This window comes from Anguilla rostrata, chromosome 15 (assembly GCF_018555375.3).
Source record: "Anguilla rostrata isolate EN2019 chromosome 15, ASM1855537v3, whole genome shotgun sequence".
Taxonomy (NCBI): Eukaryota; Metazoa; Chordata; class Actinopteri; order Anguilliformes; family Anguillidae; genus Anguilla; species Anguilla rostrata.
The window spans coordinates 4638110-4659340 of record NC_057947.1 but is presented as its reverse complement, the minus strand read 5'-3'; the positions used below and the strand labels follow the sequence as shown (position 1 = coordinate 4659340).

The 21231-nt window shown below is 41.6% G+C and overlaps 1 protein-coding gene across 2 annotated transcripts in view; it reads right to left on the bottom strand.

Annotated features, from left to right (window-relative positions):
- The window catches only part of col28a2a (collagen, type XXVIII, alpha 2a), a 53489-nt gene extending 41685 nt beyond the window's left edge, over positions 1-11804 (bottom strand). Inside the window, exons 1-5 of one of the 2 annotated variants that reach the window (XM_064310862.1) lie at positions 11580-11804; positions 10557-10741; positions 7527-8092; positions 5042-5062; positions 4882-4941 (exon numbers count right to left, since the gene is read on the bottom strand). In XM_064310862.1, coding sequence (XP_064166932.1) covers positions 4882-4941; positions 5042-5062; positions 7527-8092; positions 10557-10698 — 789 coding nt within the window. In that variant the 5' untranslated portion in view covers positions 10699-10741; positions 11580-11804. The remainder of the gene's footprint in view (positions 1-4881; positions 4942-5041; positions 5063-7526; positions 8093-10556; positions 10742-11579) is intronic. The other variant, XM_064310863.1, reaches the window with a different exon arrangement.
- Between the last annotated feature and the right edge of the window lie 9427 nt (positions 11805-21231).

The following is a 21231-nucleotide window of genomic DNA, read 5'->3' as shown; positions in this document are numbered from 1 at the left end:
CTGAGAGAGGACGGTTGGGGATGTGCACGTAAGCTGAGGCTGATTCATGCTGGCATTCCAAGCAAAACCCTGGTCTTTGGAGGCATCAGGTACCACGTCCCTGTTGAAAATGGACTCCTGGCATTAAGTGGGCTTCACTTAGCCACCAGTTTAGCGATGTCCCGCAATCGAGTTTGATCGTTAGTCAAAGGTGGCTGTTGTGTTTTGGACGGAGGCCTGACTTATTTACCCAATTCTGAAATGCGACTGGGATGGAGGAGACCTGGGGGAGGTATCGACAGCCATGAGACCCAAGGCTCGCTGGGCCTGGAGAAGTCTGCTAACCAGTCAGAGGGCCATCTCAGCCCCTCTAAACCAGCACTGCGGTGCCATGATCCGCTGTGTGTGTGACCTGCAGGCCCAGTGAGTGGGTGGACCAGGCACACTCACCCCCAGGGAGGTAAACTCTCTGTAAAATTCAGCTCCGTTTGTTTGGAAGCCAGGCCTTGACAGACAGGCCAGGGAGGGAGGGTATACCCACTGTACCTGCTGGTACTGCATAATCACTGGTGGAATCTTCCACATGCCTGCAGGAGTTTTTAGATAAGTTTTAAATATTTTATCAGGTAGCAGACCTGAGAAAATGAATTCTTTCTTAGAGGCAAGCATGTTCTAGAATGCCTTCAAAACAACAATCATAAAACCACTACTGAAGAAATCTAACCCTGACTGCACCTTTCTCAGCAATTCCCTACCCATATGGTTATAATATCTAATTTAACATTCCTTGGAATAATTAGGGAAGATATTGTCTTTAAGGGCTGTATGATTGTGTACATGAAACCTGCATTCTAGAAACATTCCAGGCAGGCTTCCAGCCAAAACCACAGCACTGAAACAGCCCCTAGTCCTTGTGAATGATCTTAGACTCATTGCTGACACAAACAAAGTGTCAGTCCTTGTGCTCTTAGATCTGAGCTCTGCTTTTAACAGCAGACCACAACATACCAATACGCAGTTTAGTAACGTGGGTTCGCCTCGTCTCACTGGTACTAAACTAAATTGCTTCCATTCCTACATAACAGGGAGTGAATCTTTGAATCTTTCGGAATTTTGCGCAAGGATCAATTTGTGGCCCAGTCTTGTTTTCCCTTTATAGGTTGCAATTTGTTACCATGGTGACAGTCTCCATAGTGATGCAGATGCCACTATGCGACTGTACTCATCTGTTCAGCCAAACTATCTGAGTGTTCTTTGTGTACTGCCTGCTTCTCTGCCAGAACCAAGTGGATGGGAAATTACTTTCCTAACTTAATTTTTTTTTTTTACTTAAAAAAGGGTAAGGTAGAGGTTGGGAATGACTTCTAGTTGATCATTGAAATTTGAAGTTAAAATAGTTTAGTGAACCATGGTTGGTTTGACATAAGGAAGAGTCTAGATGGATTGAGTGAGCATATTTTTTCAGTCTCTGTTATTTGTTCAGTCAGTCCTTGCCAGTGACATTTTTAATTATTATTATTTTAATTGTTCTCTTAGCTTGTTTGCAGTAGTTCTAATTAGACATATTCAGAGAACCTGCATGTTAGCAGTCACAGACAAATAGAGTATGAGAGGAACCTAATTAATGAACTGTTTAGAGATTATGCAGTTAATTTTGTACACCTCAAAGATTCCTTCAAAAAGAATAAACCATTTGGAATCAAACCACCAACAAACAATTAACCTTTTTAAGAAATATAATTAAGCTGAAGAACACGCAGAGATGCTTCTTAAAAATGCTACAATCAGAATTTTAACCAAAACTGAGAAGAAAGAATGCATTACTCCTGTTTTATTTGAACTACACTGGCTTCTTGTTTCTTTTACAACTAATTTTAAGGCCCTTTTATTAGTCTATAAGACCAAATGGTTTAGTGCCTACATCTCTGAATGTCTGTCACTCAGATCCTGTAGTGCAAGTTTGCTTAGTTTACCCAAGATAAAACACAAAACAAGCACAGAAGACTCTTCCTGTCTTTGCTCATTCAAGTTCTGGAATACTCAGGGATCAGAGAGAAGTACAGGCAGCAAGCAGTTTTAAACAGCAACTATAATACACATTTTTTTTTACCTTATTAGGGGTCTAAGCAGCGAAGCTGGCGGAACCCTGTTGTATTTGTTAGGATTATTATTAGGGGTCCAAGCAGTGAAGCTGGCGGAACCCTATTGTATTTGTTAGGATTATTATTAGGGGTCCAAGCAGTGAAGCTGGTGGAACCCTATTGTATTTGTTAGGATTATTATTAGGGGTCCAAGCAGTGAAGCTGGCGGAACCCTGTTGTATTTGTTAGGATTATTATTAGGGGTCCAAGCAGTGAAGCTGGCGGAACCCTGTTGTATTTGTTAGGATTATTATTAGGGGTCCAAGCAGTGAAGCTGGTGGAACCCTATTGTATCTGTTAGGATTATTATTATTATTATTATTATTATTATTATTATTATTCTCCGTTAAAAGTGTCTGAGGCTCAGCAACCATAAGTTGTAGAGCAACCAAATTTCGTAGGTGGGTTCCTATGGCCCCCCACTACTCAGGCACTACAAATCACCTATGTCGGCCAGATGGTGGCGCTATAAGGGTCATGCGTAAAAGGCCATAACTCCCACACCATAAGTCAGATCAACACAAAACTTCATCGACCTATGCATCTGAACCACCTATGTCTGCCATATTGTTTGCCTGCCATTTGGACTTTTTTTATTAGTTGCGTTGCGGAAGAGCTGTATCTCCAAATCTAAAGTATTACGACATCTAGTAAACTCCTTTACGGCAAGCGGCTAGAAGACATCCATGGCAACGCAACTAAGTAATCCGACAGCGTCTCAAAGCACACAATTGGCCGTAAGTCATCAATATTTTATACAATCATCATGATATTCAGTAGATATGTTGGGTGAAGGTATATGATCATGAGGGCAAAACCATTTAAAAATCGCTCCATAGGGGGCGTAATAATGCCAGTGCTTGGACCCCTCCCAATGCCGCTTGTGGCTTTAATTACTTTTACTTTTCCTTTATTGCTTTATTGACCGTTTCATTTAACTATCCACTTCTGTTTTATGCTCTTGTTTTTCCTTTGACTGATTCTTTTTTTATTGCTCGTTCCTCTGTCAATTCAACTACCCATTTTTTCTCTCTATATAGTCATTATTCAGTAGTGCAGTTTTCATCATTTATTGCAAATATCACTGTCTGATATAAAGCAGTTTGAACTTCCTTTTTGCATGAAATGTATTATACAAATTAAGTTTATTATTAGCACACACACATGCGCGCACACACACACACACACGCACACACACACACAGAGCCCTAACCCTGATGTGATTCTCCAGCCTGGCGAAACATGCCTGAACAGTCGGCATAGTTAATGTAATTTATGATGGGAATGAAGCACTATCTTATTAGGAGAGCGGTCCTGCCCACTGAGACGGGACAGTATTGTGCCCCGACGGTCTCCATGGGGGAGCGCAACTATGCATTAACTCACGGAGACAGACAAAAGGGCTGGGAGCCGGGTTATTTTAAACATTCAATAAAAAAAAACAACAAGTAACGTTCGCAATGTCTCTATCTGCTTAGGCCTGCCAATGGGGATCCCCAGAAGAATCTAATAAATCTCTCGATGCTATGCGGCTATGGGAGAGCATTGGACTGCAACAGAATGCGCATTAACAAAAACAGCCTCAAGCCAAGCAATAAACTCCAGTCTGAAGAAAACCTGCTCCTCTGTCTGGGCTATACAGAGCTCACTTATAAGTGAAACTCTAGTCTGAATAACACCTCCTCCTCTAAGTGAAGTTTAGAGAGCTCACTCACAAGGGAAACTCTAGTCTAAAAAAAGCCTGCTCCACTATGTGAAGTTTAGAGAGCTCACTCACAAGAAAAACTCTAGTCTAAAGAAAGCCTGCTCCATTATGTGAAGTTTAGAGAGCTTACTTACAAGGGAAACTCTAGTCTAAAGAAAACCTGCTCCTCTAAGTGAAGTTTAGAGAGCTCACTCACAAGAAAAACTCTAGTCTAAAGAAAGCCTGCTCCATTATGTGAAGTTTAGAGAGCTTACTTACAAGGGAAACTCTAGTCTAAAGAAAACCTGCTCCTCTAAGTGAAGTTTAGAGAGCTCACTCACAAGGGAAACTCTAGTCTAAAGAAAGCCTGCTCCACTATGTGAAGTTTAGAGAGCTTACTTACAAGGGAAACTCTAGTCTAAAGAAAGCCTGCTCCATTATGTGAAGTTTAGAGAGCTCACTCACAAGGGAAACTCTAGTCTAAAGAAAGCCTGCTCCATTATGTGAAGTTTAGAGAGCTCACTCACAAGGGAAACTCTAGTCTAAAGAAAGCCTGCTCCATTATGTGAAGTTTAGAGAGCTTACTTACAAGGGAAACTCTAGTCTAAAGAAAGCCTGCTCCACTATGTGAAGTTTAGAGAGCTTACTTACAAGGGAAACTCTAGTCTAAAGAAAGCCTGCTCCATTATGTGAAGTTTAGAGAGCTCACTCACAAGGGAAACTCTAGTCTAAAGAAAGCCTGCTCCTCTATGTGAAGTTTAGAGAGCTCACTCACAAGGGAAACTCTAGTCTAAAGAAAGCCTGCTCCACTATGTGAAGTTTAGAGAGCTCACTTACAAGGGAAACTCTAGTCTAAAGAAAGCCTGCTCCACTATGTGAAGTTTAGAGAGCTCACTCACAAGGTAAACTCTAGTCTAAAGAAAGCCTCCTCCACTGTGTGAAGTTTAGAGAGCTCACTCACAAGGTAAACTCTAGTCTAAAGAAAGCCTGCTCCACTGTGTGAAGTTTAGAGAGCTCAGTTATAAAGGAAACTCCACAGGTTGGTCATGTGGATGCGGGAGGTGTGGAAGTACTTACAGCTGCGCCTATGTGTCCTCGCTCCCCCTTCTCGCACGCACATCTCTGGGCCAGAGGACACTGGAACACAGACCCACACCTTCACTCGCATCGTCGGCCTTCATTTCAGTGTAGAATAGATTTTCATCAAATTGTGGAACGATAGCAGTGGTGGGCTTACCCCTTCATCCACGATTTCTGCCTGCAAAAACAAAAAGCAAACATATTTAGGTTTTTTTTTTTTTTTTCCCAAGAGGATTTCAGATTATTTCTGAAAGGGAATCCATCACAGTTACAACTGTTATCTTTACCAATGACAGACAGCTACTGTGGTTGGTTTGAGCTGAGCTGAGCTGGGCTGTGCTACGGTATATACGCATTCCGCCAGTTTAGGTCCTTCTGTAAACTCTCCGGGACTTCATTTGACCTGAGATCTTCTGGTCTTGTTATCTCATGTCAAATAATTCTGCCATGGCGAAAGTCTTGCTTCATGCCACAGCCCTGTTTCTCTTCAAAAAAAAAAACGCTATAGCATTTCTACATGAAAGAAAACTGTAAGTGAAGGACTGCTTAAAATTCCATTGTAGTACCCCTAGTACAAATGCAAACCATGTGTCATGGTAAAGGCTCTTTGACTCAACGCAGAGGCTGAATTCCAGCGATCAAGACAATCTCATGGGATACATCAAGCAGCTTCGTAAGCCCCTGCGCTTAGATGTATTTATGACATACAGATGGCACTTCAATGGTTTTCTGGGGTGATACTGGGAGCCGAAATGCGACAGAAAACCACCTAAAAACGGAGTTATGCTGCGCACCCCTGGATTGACAAGTCACAGATGTAGGAGCTATTTTTTTCAAATGTCCTGTTTCACCTCAAAACCCTACCTCACCAGACCTGTAACTGAAAGAACATGGCGGATGGTATTCGTCCCTGATCGAGCCAAGGATTTTTGCAAGTTGCCGTTGTATCGATGTAAGTGTTGTTTGATGCTGACACCTGGCGAATTTCTGAAGTATGTTTGACCCCGCGCAAAATGTCGATAAGAGCAATAAGTTCTATTTCATCCACTAAAGAAAATTACATCCACTTCTGCATAAGCCCATTATGCTGGTTTGAAGGAGGCGGAAGACATGTCTAGTCAAACCCTCAGCAACTAGCATGATTAGCCAACGGCATGTCAGAGCCTGTAGTCCGACCCACCTAGCCTCCTTAGCCACGCCCTGCTCATTATAATACTGTGCTCCAAGTGTGCTACACACTCAAATATGTTGGAGGAAGAAAATAGAATAGAAAAATACTACACAGAATTGGAAAATAGAAAAATAGATGAAGGAATATATATGCAAAAACTGGTGATATTAAAAATAAAATAAAATATATTTTTGTGAGCAAAAATACTGATGTATGTGTATTTATATAAATATCTTTATTAGATGTTGTGTGTTCCTATTTTAGAAGGTGACACACAGGGGCCCACATAAAAGCAGACTTTCACTTTCCTAAAATAAAAAGTTAATCAAAACATTAACTCAAGGCCTTTTCACTGTCACTAAGTCCAATAAACCTATGAACTAAATGTATAGCTTAAATCTGGAGGAACTTAACAGTTCATGCACAGCGTTGTTAGTTTGTGTCTCCCTGTGAAAATAGAAGTGGTCACTGCAGTGACTAACAAACGTCACTTGAGGGAAATATGCAGGGCACAGCAAGCGATGGGTCTTTTTGAAAATAACAGACGTGTTGGAAGAGAAGAAATGTAATGTTGTGCCAGGAGTATATAGGAGGCAACTGGATACTGGAAAGATACTGGTCTAATTTGGATTTCAATCTTGTATAGGATACACAAATCAATGAAATTAGTCTGCCATGGGAAATATACCATCACAGGGGAACAGACTAGGACTTTGCCAATAGAATGTAAAGTTTGAGCTTCAGGATATGAGGCTTTGCAGGGTAAATAATTAGATGCACAAGAAATACCATTTTCATCTTTGAAGAGGCTAAGCTCCTGAATGATCTATAAGTGAATAAAAATTCAGTCTCGCTTGTAACTAAGGGCACTGTATTCAGAACAGAATGCCAGCCAGATTCACATGGCACTCCTCAAGAGGTGTAGACCGTTAAATTCTCAAAAAGGAGCCAAGTTACATCCAAAAGGATTCAGTAATTTGTAAAACACTTGCAACATTGTCTCAACCAAAGCCAGCTTCCAGCTTTTGTGCAGTGAATCAAAGTACAGAACAGTAGCAGTTAAAACATGTCTCACATTTTACAGCTATTGGAAGAGCTTTAAAAGAAAATCGTTTCAAAATGCCAAAATGAAATTTTTCACACTTATCTGATCCAGTATTCAGACCAACACGCCTATTAAACAATGGCCATTTGTGGTTTCTATTTGATAAACTCGTACACGATAAATGAGTTGCCACTAATTTGTCTTGTTAGATCAAATCTAAACAGTGATCAACAAGTTGAGAAATGTGGTTAATCTTACTGTGTGAGACATTTTAGCTTTGAAATGGGTAGCTACTGTACTACCGTTCCCCCAAAGGTCATGCGATAAAATACAGCTGCTACTGGTTTTGAGACATATACAGCAGGTGTACTACCCATTATATCGATGACAAATTTAAACGTGCCAGTTTAATCCGGTTTTACTCACAATCTCCTTGATGAGGGTGTCCACGATGCCCTTGTCCTGCAGGTTGTGGACGTACCGGGTCGCCGGGGAGCTTGCCAACAGACGCATCTGGGCCACGTTCGCCGGCTCGTTTGCCGTGGGGGTGATTCCCACGGTGAAGAACCTCACCCCCTGATTTTTGGCGTCGGCGGTGGCCGAAAATATGTCAGGGTTCCTGGGGTGGGACAGGCCGTCGGTCATGAGCACGGCCACCTTGATGCTGCCCGCTTTGGATTCGTCCAGGTAGATCTGGGTCAGGTTGGTGATGGCGTAGGTGGTGTAGGTCCCGTGGCCAATGTAGGCGATGGGCGCCAGGTTGGACTTGAAATGCTCGCTGCCCCGCCACTGCTTGAAGGTCTGCTCGATGATCACGTGACTGCTGTACTGCAGCAGCGCTGCCCGCCAGCTCAGCCTTCGCCGCGTCTTCAGCTGGATGGCCTGCAGCCGGTCCACCATGTCCATGGCGAACTGCTTCTCCTGCGCGTGGTTGTCCTTGGCGCTCTCCGAGCTGTCCACCAGGAACGCCAGCTCCAGGCTGCAGTCTTCATCTGAGATTGGCACAAGGTCAGGGACACAGGGGAAATGTCTGCTGCTGAACTGTTTCTGATAAGGATTCACCTGTCTTTTCTTGAGTTTGTTAGCTGGTAATTGTAACTGCAAATCTGCAGTGGCATAAAGACCACATTCTAAATTCCTAACCTTCCCATGCTCCCTGCAGTCTCAGATATACTCACTAAGAGGCAGATACTCTCTCTTACCCTTGAGAGAGAAAAGAACACACTGAGATATAGATCATGATAAATTATGTTTGTGTCTATGGAAATGCTACATAGGAAGCAGACCTGGGTCAAATACATTTGTTTTGGGTTCAAATACTTTTCTATGTGTTACTGTTCTTGTCTGGTGTGCTGGAACTTATGAAATGTTCTCAAAAAGTGCAAACCCACCTGGTCCTGTTCTGGTCCTATTGGCAGGCTCAATTGCCCCAGGGAAGATCAGCACAGAAAAGTATTTGAATCCAAAACAAATACATATTTGACCCAGGTCTGATAGGAAGTAGCTAAAGAATAGTGTAAGCTGTCGTAATGCTGTGACACAGTGTCTTAAATCGACATTTATATTTACATCTATATGTATTCATATTTATTTGTAGTTCATTTTATATTAATTACATATGCATTTTTAATTACATCTATTTTTATTTACAGGTAAATTTACATATGCATTCACATGTACAGTGAGCTCCCTAATGTTTGGGATAATTTTTTTTTTCTTGATTTGGCCTTGTACTCCACAGTTTTAGCTTTGTAATCAAACAATTTGTGTGGGCAAAGTGCAAATTAAGTGCTTCCTTAGTGCAGGTGTAAGAGAGAATTCTCACCACAATGGAAAAAAGAGAAAACTCCCAAATACCTGTCTGACATCAGAAACACTCTTCAGGAGGCAGGCGAGAATGCGTCAGTGACCACTGTTCACAGAAAACGTCACAGACAGAGGCTACACTGTAAGATGCGAGCTACTAGTTAGATGCAAAAACAGGCTGGGCGGGTTATAGTTTGCTAAGAAGTACCTAAATGAGCCTGCAGAGTTCTGGAAAAAGGCACTGTGGGTAGATGAGACCAAGACTCACTTGCATCAGAGTGATGGCTTGAGCAAAGTGTGGAGGCGAAAAGGAACTGCCAAAGATCCAAATGAGCCCACCCCCATCTGTGAAACACAGTGGTGGGGGTGCTATGGTTTGGACATGTACTGTGTGGCTGCCACAGGTACTGGCTCACTTGTGTTCAGTGATGATGTAGCTGCTGATATCAGCAGCGGAATTAATTCTGAAGTGAATCTGGTAAAGTTCAAGAAAATTCCTCCAAACTCATTGGATGTTGCTTCATCCTACAGCAAGACGTTGACCCTGGAAAATTCTTGTATGAAAAGTGCTGTAATTCTACGTGGTGAAACCAAATTGCATAGAAACACACTTTAATGAAAGCAGAGAATCTGAATTTCAGCCACGTGTTAATTGTTCGATCTAAAATTGTGGAGTACAGAGACAAATCAAGAAAAATATGTCTGTCCCAAACATTATGGAGCTCACTGTAAATCCAAATTTGCATTTATATGCATTTTTAAATCGTCATTTACATCTACATTTACATTTGCATGTACAGCTAAATGTGTCTACATTTACATTGGCATCCACTTTTACATCAAACCTTTACGTTTACGTTACCATTTAAATCTATGTCCACATTTACATATACTTGCATATAAATTTACATCTTCATTTAAATCTACATCTACATTAATTTTATGTCTACATGTACATCTATATCTATATTTACATTTATTTAATATCTTCATTTAGACATTTAGCAGATCGTCTTACTGACAGCAACTTCATGAACTTCGGGGTTTATAAGCTTTTTTGATTAAGTTGTTTGATTAATGAGGCCCTGCCATAGTATCCTTGAGTGAGGCACTGAGCCCAAAATGCTATTGCGAAATATCCAGATGTGTACATAGCGGCACTTATAAAAGAAAGCTGTATAGGTCATGCTGGAGAACAGCATCTGCCAAGCCGTACATTAAAAGAATACACCAACAATACCAAGCAGATGCACATAGATGTCTCTAGGCTGACTGGCTGGAAAAGTTTTTTGTGGATGTAATTGACTACTCATGCATGTAAAGAAAAGCTTTTGAGTCCCGTATATTTTCCATTGATTAAAAGTGATAGTTAATAGAATTTAAACAAGCGCTTCACAAGTCTCATCCACATAAAACCGCGAGTAGACAGAGTTTTCTTCTCAGACAAAGTAATGGGATCTCTTACCTTGTCTGTTCTGTGTGTAAATAATGGGATCTCTTACCTTGTCCGTTCTGTGTGCTTATAATGGGATCTCTTACCTTGTCTGTTCTGTGTGTAAATAATGGGATCTCTTACCTTGTCCGTTCTGAGTCTGTATAATGGGATCTCTTACCTTGTCCGTTCTGTGTGTAAATAATGGGATCTCTTACCTTGTCCATTCTGAGTCTGTATAATGTTGGTGGTGAGCAGCTTGCCCTTGCCCCGCCCCGCTGTCCTGTCCTCGTACAGGTCCTGAGTGTAGACGCTCTGCAGCCGCAGCAGAAGCAGGAGCCCGATCACAGGGGGGAACATCGCTGCCCCAGCTATGCAGACACTCCGGCGCGGACGATCAACCCTACGAGTGAGAGATGCACCAGCAACAAAGCAAAATAAGATCTGCAGTACTCACAGTCACAGTCTCACAAAAGGGTCATTGCCACTAACACCACAAATCAATCTGCACTTCAGTTTTTTTTTTTTTGCCAAACTGATAAATTTGTGCAAACAAACCTTCCCATTCACTCAATTGTATTTTTTTTTTGTCAACTTAAACTTGTGCAAATCAAAAGTTACAGAAGTTAAATTTCAAAACAGCACGTTGAGGGCCACTGTCAGTCTAAATACTATTGCGGGTTGCACACTAAAAACTAATCATATGCACAAGGGATAAGATTAGATCAGATTACATCCTGCTGTCCACTGTGGAAACGTGCCTTTGACTTCTGCAGGAGAACATACATTTAACACCTTAAGGCATGAGATCACAAACATGTGACTGGGATGTTCTTAACTGAACATTCTAATGCTGCTGTAACAATCACTACTGGCAGCTGAAAGCAATGAAGTTCTAGAACACTGACTTCAAATTTTTTGAAAATACATTCCAAAAGACCTACTCTTCAAAGGGTTAAGACACATGCACCAGAGCATAATTCAGGACAGCACATCTCTGAAACACATTACTACATTGTACGGGAATCCAGATTTGCTATTTGCTTTAAACTTTAACAGCAGATCAGAGGTGTGATAAAGAAAAGAAAAAGTTCAACAGATCCTGTGCATCTGAGGATGTATCTGAGAAGTTCAGAAGATGCACTTCTCATACATTTTAGTGCAGTAATTTATCAGACTAGGTTAGATTCTTTAACAGGAGCTGGTTGGGCTGTAAAAGAATGAGCACACGCCACTCTTACCTGGGAAAAGTCCTGAATTTGCAGACTGGGGGCTCAGCCGGCTCTGTGCTGGGTGCAGTTCAGTGTGCAGTTGCAGTTGCAGTTGCAGTCCAGTGCAGTTCAGTGCACAGGCAGTGTTAGGCAGAGCCGACCGGTTCAGTGTGCAGGCGGCGTGGAGAGGTGCGGCTAGTTCCCTGAGTCTGCGGTAGTGGTCGCCATCCTGAGGCAGAGTCTCTTTGTGAGCCACAGCCCATCTTCCCTCCCCCTTTAAAAGAGAGGTGGGGTCTCCTCCGGGAGAGAGACTGCGCTGGCGGCTGATTGGCTTTGGGCCGGACTTATCTCAACGCTGCTGTGCACAGCTTTTTGATCATGGAGGCCTGTTGAGGGATATGACTTAATCATTGTGTATATGCATCGTAATGTACGCTGCATATAGCAATGATGGGACTGAAAATACATCTATCAAGATGATGGTGGTTATTATTAGGGGCCAAGAACCATAGGTGCATAGGCACCCTATGGTAAGAATTGTTTTTGTAATCAACATAGCTATGAAATCAATGTAGTTAATTAAAAGCTTACCTAACTTGGCAGAGAGATTAAACTCTGACACAGTGCTGCATCAATTGGCCTTCTGATTCTACTTGCCCAGTAGCATGTTGTAAATAGATTTTTGCTGATAGTATTATTGTTAGCTGTCAAACGGGGGCTCCCCTCTACATTGTCAGCAATGAGCACGGTTGACTACAAAACCTCTGATAAGACCTACATCTCTCCATTCATGTTTTCTCTCCTCCTCTGTTCTCACTGCTTTTAAAGCAGGTGCATAGAATAAACAATTCTATCAGTTAAAGACATCCTCCAACAAAATGACTGCAATTTGATAATTTTTAGGTCTGTTTACAGAGTTTGCATTCACCAAACAATGATGTATAGTACATCTGTGTAGAAATCTGATCTGCCATTTTTTATTTTTCAATTCCAATTCCACAATGGGAATAAGATGAAATTTTATTCTGCCCGTAATCACCATAAAAACTTGAAAAAAAAAATGGATCTCAAAGAAAAAGTAAACATGGGCGTGTGAATATCACGAGAAAGTTTGACTTTGACTTTTTGGAGTTAAATGTAATCACTGTCAGTCAGTTCTTTCAGGGATTGGTTATTGTGTGACAACCTGGCAGAAAGAAGGCAAACTTTTCAGAGATTGTGACGCAAAGTAGCATTTGGCTTTCCAGGTTAAACGGGCAAATATTTTGTCAGCTGCATTCCAGAATTGATTCAAAGGCATGTGGGAGTTTTCCTTAATCTGCTGATTTGTGATATAAATAATATTAAGTGTGCTTTTCTACTGCTTTGTTGAATGTTTTGATATGTTAACGGTTTTGCTGCTGTGTCTCCTTTGTGGCCCTGTTGTGCCATTGTTCGAGATGCATTCATGGGCTGCTGAGATTTATTGTTGGTTTTGTGAACTCTGCCTTCCACACAATTGGATGAGGTCAGTCAGACTTTTGCTATGTTGCACAATAAGAGACAGCCATTTCTCCAAAGCATTAATGCCTTCAAACAATGTCCTGAGCTGCTTTAATGCTCTGGTGCTGGTGTAATGCACTAAGCTTCTTCAATGCACTTGTGCTGGTGTAATACACTGAGCTCATTTAATGCACTGGTGCTGGTGTAATGCACTGAGCTTCTTTAATGCACTGGTGCTGGTGTAATGCCCTGAGCTTATTTAATGCACTGGTGCTGGTGTAATGCACTGAGCTTATTTAATGCACTGGTGCTTGTGTAATGCACTGAGCTTATTTAATGCACTGGTGCTGGTGTAATGCACTGAGCTTCTTTAATGCATTGGTGCTGGTGTAATGCACTGAACTTCTTTAATGCACTGGTGCTAGTGTAATGCACTGAGCTTATTTAATGCACTGGTGCTGGTGTAATGCACTGAGCTTCTTTAATGCACTGGTGCTGGTGTAATGCACTGAACTGCTTTAATGCACTGGTGCTGGTGTAATGCACTGAACTGCTTCAATGCACTTGTGCTGGTGTAATGCACTGAGCTTCTTTAATGCACTGGTGCTGGTGTAATGCACTGAGCTTCTTTAATGCACTGGTGCTGGTGTAATGCACTGAGCTTCTTTAATGCACTGGTGCTGGTGTAATGCACTGAGCTTCTTTAATGCACTGGTGCTGGTGTAATGCACTGAGCTTCTTTAATGCACTGGTGCTGGTGTAATGCACTGAACTGCTTCAATGCACTTGTGCTGGTGTAATGCACTGAGCTTCTTTAATGCACTGGTGCTGGTGTAATGCACTGAACTGCTTCAATGCACTTGTGCTGGTGTAATGCACTGAGCTTCTTTAATGCACTGGTGCTGGTGTAATGCACTGAGCTTCTTTAATGCACTGGTGCTGGTGTAATGCACTGAGCTTCTTTAATGCACTGGTGCTGGTGTAATGCACTGAACTGCTTAATGCACTGGTGCTGGTGTAATGCACTGAACTGCTTCAATGCACTTGTGCTGGTGTAATGCACTGAGCTTCTTTAATGCACTGGTGCTGGTGTAATGCACTGAGCTCTTAATGCACTGGTGCTGGTGTAATGCACTGAGCTTCTTTAATGCACTGGTGCTGGTGTAATGCACTGAGCTTCTTTAATGCACTGGTGCTGGTGTAATGCACTGAGCTTCTTTAATGCACTGGTGCTGGTGTAATGCACTGAGCTTCTTTAATGCACTGGTGCTGGTGTAATGCACTGAACTGCTTTAATGCACTGGTGCTGGTGCAATGCACTGAGCTTCTTTAATGCACTGGTGCTGGTGTAATGCACTGAACTGCTTCAATGCACTTGTGCTGGTGTAATGCACTGAGCTTCTTTAATGCACTGGTGCTGGTGTAATGCACTGAGCTTCTTTAATGCACTGGTGCTGGTGTAATGCACTGAGCTTCTTTAATGCACTGGTGCTGATGCAATGCACTGAACTGCTTTAATGCACTGGTGCTGGTGTAATGCACTGAGCTTCTTTAATGCACTGGTGCTGGTGTAATGCACTGAGCTTCTTTAATGCACTGGTGCTGGTGTAATGCACTGAGCTTCTTTAATGCACTGGTGCTGGTGTAATGCACTGAACTGCTTTAATGCACTGGTGCTGGTGTAATGCACTGAGCTTCTTTAATGCACTGGTGCTGGTGTAATGCACTGAACTGCTTCAATGCACTTGTGCTGGTGTAATGCACTGAGCTTCTTTAATGCACTGGTGCTGGTGTAATGCACTGAGCTTCTTTAATGCACTGGTGCTGGTGTAATGCACTGAGCTTCTTTAATGCACTGGTGCTGGTGCAATGCACTGAACTGCGTTAATGCACTGGTGCTGGTGTAATGCACTGAGCTTCTTTAATGCACTGGTGCTGGTGTAATGCACTGAACTGCTTCAATGCACTTGTGCTGGTGTAATGCACTGAGCTTCTTTAATGCACTGGTGCTGGTGTAATGCACTGAGCTTCTTTAATGCACTGGTGCTGGTGTAATGCACTGAACTGCTTCAATGCACTTGTGCTGGTGTAATGCACTGAGCTTCTTTAATGCACTGGTGCTGGTGTAATGCACTGAGCTTCTTTAATGCACTGGTGCTGGTGTAATGCACTGAACTGCTTTAATGCACTGGTGCTGGTGTAATGCACTGAGCTTCTTTAATGCACTGGTGCTGGTGTAATGCACTGAACTGCTTTAATGCACTGATGCTGGTGTAATGCACTGAGCTTCTTCAATGCACTTGTGCTGGTGTAATGCACTGAACTGCTTTAATGCACTGATGCTGGTGTAATGCACTGAGCTTCTTCAATGCACTTGTGCTGGTGTAATGAACTGAGCTTCTTTAATGCACTGGTGCTGGTATAATGCACTGAGCTTCTTTAATGCACTGGTGCTGGTGTAATGCACTGAACTGCTTTAATGCACTGGTGCTGGTGTAATGCACTGAGCTTCTTCAATGCACTTGTGCTGGTGTAATGAACTGAGCTTCTTTAATGCACTGGTGCTGGTATAATGCACTGAGCTTCTTTAATGCACTTGTGCTGGTGTAATGAACTGAGCTTCTTTAATGCACTCGTCCTGGTGTAATGCACTGAACTGCTTTAATGCACTGGTGCTGGTGTAATGCACTGAGCTTCTTTAATGCACTGGTGCTGGTGTAATGCACTAAGTTGCTTTGATGCACTGGTGCTGGTGTAATGCCCATTTATGATACCCTGAATAAAATCTAAAGATCAGTCACCGATCCACCTACTAATGCACCTGCTTCTGCTTTCTACAGACAGCACGATACCAACCATAATCCATCTCGTTCTACAGGCTGTACTATATCAAATATAATTAATCTTGTTCTACAGGTTGTACTTTACCAACCATGGTCCACCTCTTTCCAGAGACTGTACTATACAAAATATAATTAATCTCGTTCTACTGGCTGTACTATACCAAATATAATTAATCTCATTCTATAGGCTGTACTATACCAAATATAATTAATCTCATTCTATAGGCTGTACTATACCAAATGTAATTCATTTTGTTCTACTGGCTGTACTATACCAACCATGATCCATCTCGTTCTACAGGCTGTACTATACCAAACATGATCGATCTCTTTTACAAATTGTATTATACCAACCATGATATATCTTTTGTACATACTGGACTTTACCAACCATGACCCATCTCTTTCAACAAGCTGTACTGTACAAACCATGACCCATCTCTTTCAACAGACTGTACTATACCAAACATGACTCATCTCTTTCAACAGACTGTACTATACCAAACATGACCCATCTCTTTCAACAGGCTGTACTATGCCAATGATCTGTCTCTTTCTACTGAATACAGGCAGACTTCACCAGCCATGATTCATTTACAAATCTCCCCATTGATCAAAAATTCATATTAGGACTGAACTGAACTTCTTGTCAGGTGCAATGCTGCACACACTACATCCATCAGTGAAGCATACCAAAGGTAATGGCAGTAGATGAGGTGCTGTAGACCAGAAGTGAACGTGGTGTACATCAGGTGCAGACATTTTGCAGCATAGCTTTGCAGTACATCTGTGCCATATTTTCATTCATAAAATTGCTCTGAAATGCTGGATTTTTATGATATGATATAAAATCCATCATTTTACTACTGCAGTCGAACCTCTTCCCACTGAGCAGAATCGCGTCGTGTTGTCTGTGGGACATGCCTTGAGCAGCCAGAATGAAACACGCTCCCAATTGCCACCTCCGTATGTTCGTACAGCTCACTCTTCATTGTGATTTACTGTAGAGTTAGAAGTCTTTGTTGGACATGTAACAACATTTTAAAGTTCAGCTATGCTCTCAGTCAATTTCAGGAGATATACCACCTAATGCGGATGTCCACTGAACATTGACAGGACAGCCAAGAACGTAAAATGTATTTAAATGTATTGTATTTTATAAATAATGATTAATAAAGCTCTTCCAAGAACAACAATCCCATTACAACTTAATCTGCTCCTCCTTGGGGCGTCGCTGGACGTCCCCTGCTCAGTGGGCTGTTCCCCTACTGTGGCAGTGGAGACCAGCAGATATTATAATAAGCCGCTAACATCCAGAAGGATGAGCCTTTTTATTTGAATTTTGAAAAAAATACAAATTATCAGCTGCAAACACAGGTGGTGTAATCTGGAAATACAGGTGGTATAATTTGGAAATACAGATGGCATAATCGTAAATTTTAAAAGGCAATTCCCAGCCTGTCTGGTTTCACAAACGTTTTCCTTTTTTAAGTGTTTGAAAAGGTGATTTTGGACAACATAAAATAGAGTACACTGCAATAACACAACAGATGCTGATTGCTGGTGATGATGCACTGATTTTGTGAATGAACTTTGGCTGTCCAAAGTTCGGGAAGTTACTGGGCCAGTTTACCTGTTCAAGACAAAATGCTGCCTTTTTTGAAAATCAAATTGGTTTTCCTGTTCAGACTTTGATCGTTTAGTGTATTTTAACTCTCCAGTGAGAGTTTCCAGTGGCTAAGATTTGCTCAAATGAGCTGTTTACTTTCAACTTCACAAGCTGTCACAAGCACTAGTTTGACATGTCAGTAGTTCCCATGAATTATGATTGAAATACATATTCAGACAGATGCATTCTGTTGAGTGTGTGTGATATATGTGTCTGGCCAAGCTTATGTTCTTTTTTCATAGAATTCTGATTAAAGGCACGAATCTTTGTCCTGAAGCACTGATAAGTTCAGGTTGAGGGATATTTTAATACGCAACAGAAACACTTACAAGGCATGGAGGAGACTGATGATTCTCCAGTACCATGAGAGCTAACGTATCTGGGAGAGGGGAGAGAGATACAGCTGTGCACCATTGTCCAGGATAATTAAAAATGAGCAACAGGGGGAGGCGAAAGAAAAACATAGGTAAAGATTTTTAATCTTGTTTCAGAATGCATGTATGCACATTATGTCTTAATCATGACTAAATCAAAGCACATCTGAATAACAAATGCAGCCTATTGGAAAACCATGTAGAGAAAAGATGTGAGGTAAACTCGCTGTGCTGTTTTACGTGCCGTGGCAACCAAGCGTGTGTGTAGATGAGACTTTAGACTCACAGCAAAGTGCAAAATCACATCTCAAAAACATTTCGAAAGTGTCCCTTTTCTCAGAAATACAACAGAGACAACGGTTTTATCAGTGCCAGATGTTATTAAGATGACCAGCACTTTTATGTAAAGAGACTGAGGCCCTTCCCTGTTGGCTGGAGGGGGGAGAGGTTGGGGAGGGGCGTGGGGGCTTTGGGGGAGGGCGGGGCTAGCTGTGTCCTTGCAAACCCTCAGCAGCCAGACTAAATCTCACCCCTCCAGCACTCAAATCCTCACACGCACCTCCACTTTCACAACCGACTTTAAAGCGTTTTATTGGTTGTAAAGGAGGCCATCCAATGGCACATTTTTTTAATTGAACTTCACTTCCCTACTTCCCCCAACTTCCTTTTCTTTTATGAAGTACAGTACATTTGAAAAACCTATGGGGGAGTGTGGTTTTTATATTGAATAACCCTCATTTATTTGTGTATATGTCGTTGCGTGTGATGTGTATGAAATTTATAAAAGTATATTATTATTATTATTATTATTATTATTATTATTATTATTATTACTATTATCATTATTAGGTGAATACACTCACTTGTTTTCTCATACAATGTAAGTCACTGTAGATAAGAGGGTCTGATAAATTCATGATGAAATCTGAATATGTGGGATTGTAGTGACAGGAAAGAAAATTATATTTGCCATTGACACGTGTTACGGTTTTGTTAGTGGCTATTGGAATGAAGTAGAATCTAGAATATAAAGGAATCAAAGCTGCCATGTTTGCCCTATAGTACCAATCTGCATCTCAATGTTTTATCTTCTCAGATTCTTTGCGTTTGTGTCAAAAGGCCTGTTTAAATGTATAGATGTAGGAGTACAGTGAGTAGCGGCATTCTTTCTTTGTAATCCATTCACTTTGTTCAGACACGTAGAATCCTCTTGCCTTTGTTGCCTAGTTCAGATGTATTTGAAAGTGTGGCGCCTTAAATGTGAGCTGCAATGTGAGAGAGGTGCGGTGCTATGCAGGTGAAGGTTATTATTATAATAGTGAATCAGAATAGATGATTTATTTCCGCGGCGCTCCGCACAGGAACACATTTTCCACTGCGACGCAAGAACAAAGGCCAAGACTGCCCGCCCCCCCAACCCCAACACAGAACCATGTGTAGCCTTAGAAAAACATGTTCTCACACAGATCATATGTTTCAGACGTTCCTAGAATTTATTTTATTTATTTTTTTGCAGTTTTTTTTTTCTTTTTTTCTTCAGCATAAGTAAGTCAGGTCCGGTGACCGGATTTGTGTAGTTGTTGCTTGGCAATGCATTCTTGTGTGACAGCTCCACCTTTGATTGCTCTCTGCCTCTGGGCTTGGAATAAAATGCTTTCTTTCTCTCAACACAGCTGGTGGAGAGAGAATAATTCCACAACCAGTCAGTACAGGACCGGCCCAGGTACACCACACAGGCATTTTGCTTACAGGTTACAAGCATGCACACACACAGCATTCTGCTTACAGGGTACAAGCACCCACGCACACACACACACACACACGGCAATCTGCTTACAGGCCACAAAAAGTTACAAAATGTTTCTTGAAATCCATATTGTCCATAACGCAAAAGGTCATCCGAAGCACGTTTTCAAAACTGCAGTAGAAATTGGAAAGTTAAGGCAGAAAATATACATTGAGTAGGGCATATTAAATGCAAGAAGGAAGCTTATCCTTATAATAAGGCTATTATTAACAACCAAATGTATGTTTGGTTGAGTACTCTACCAGATTAGTAGTTGCAAACACATTCAGTAAGCAGAATATTTTAGTTGACATTGAGGTGTGGGATAGACAAGTGAAATAACTGAAGGCAAATGAGGCATCAGGCCCCAAATCACATGTGTCCAAGTGCACTATGGGAGACTTTAAAACACACTCTTTTCCTCTCTGACATCCAGAACTATCGTCCCATCTCTCTTTTTCCATTTCTCTCCAAAGCTCTCAAAGGTTCTTTTTTTGACAAGTTCTTTACTTCTCTCTCTCAGACTTCATAACTTCCTAGACCATCACCAGTCTGGATTCAGGGCTGATCACTCAACAGAGGCAGCCCTTCCCACAGCCAATGAGGAGCTCCGCTCTACAGAGTGTAGAACGGCCATGGTGTGAGAATACATAGAGCAATATTTGGAAGGCTTTTTAAAAAGTCAACAGTTGTTTTCAGGAATACAGGCCAGCACCTTTGTGGACATATTGGAACTGTCACATAATGACATATCTCACTAAGAGGGGCAGTATGCTTTGGGGTTCCCTAATCTGATTGGACATAATCAGTACTTTCTTTTATTTTTTGGAGATGGAACTGAATTTAAATTTGGGATTTTTATGTTGATTGTTATTTGATGGACAGAGGGATTGCCTTGTCTGTTGGCTTTGTTTGTAAAATGAGTGGTGCCTTATTACATTGAAGTTTGTTGTGTTCCTGGTGCTGCTGGGATTACATTCTATATAAACCTACATGCTGCATGTGATTCTAAACATAATCATGTGTATTACCTAATGCAAATAGGCAACATTGTTTTTGCATGAGTAAGCTTGATAGAAATATAAATGAGTTTCCCCACAAAGGTTATACTTGGCAGGATGGCATACCTGCCATCCTAATAATTGTAATTCTAAATTGGAGTCCATCATAGAGAAAGACTGGGTTACATCTATGAACTAACTATGACAGAAACTCACAACCGCAGACCTCCTGAGTCCATTTCTCCTAAATGTACTCAATTCCAGCCACTGACTACAAGCTGATGTGGGCATGGTGCAGACAGAAGCCCACATCGATGCTCAAACATATTCTCTCGGCTGATCATGTGGAGAGTGAGAGGTGAGGCAGATTTGCTTACTGTAGAGGTTGCAAAGGTCACTGTGGAAGCTTCTGGCTAAGAAATATGATAGGTGTGTCAGAAGATTGTTTGAATAACTGTTTGAAAGCCACTGTGGTCACTGTGGAAGCTTCTGGCTAAGAAAGATGATAGTTGAGTCAGAAGATCTAC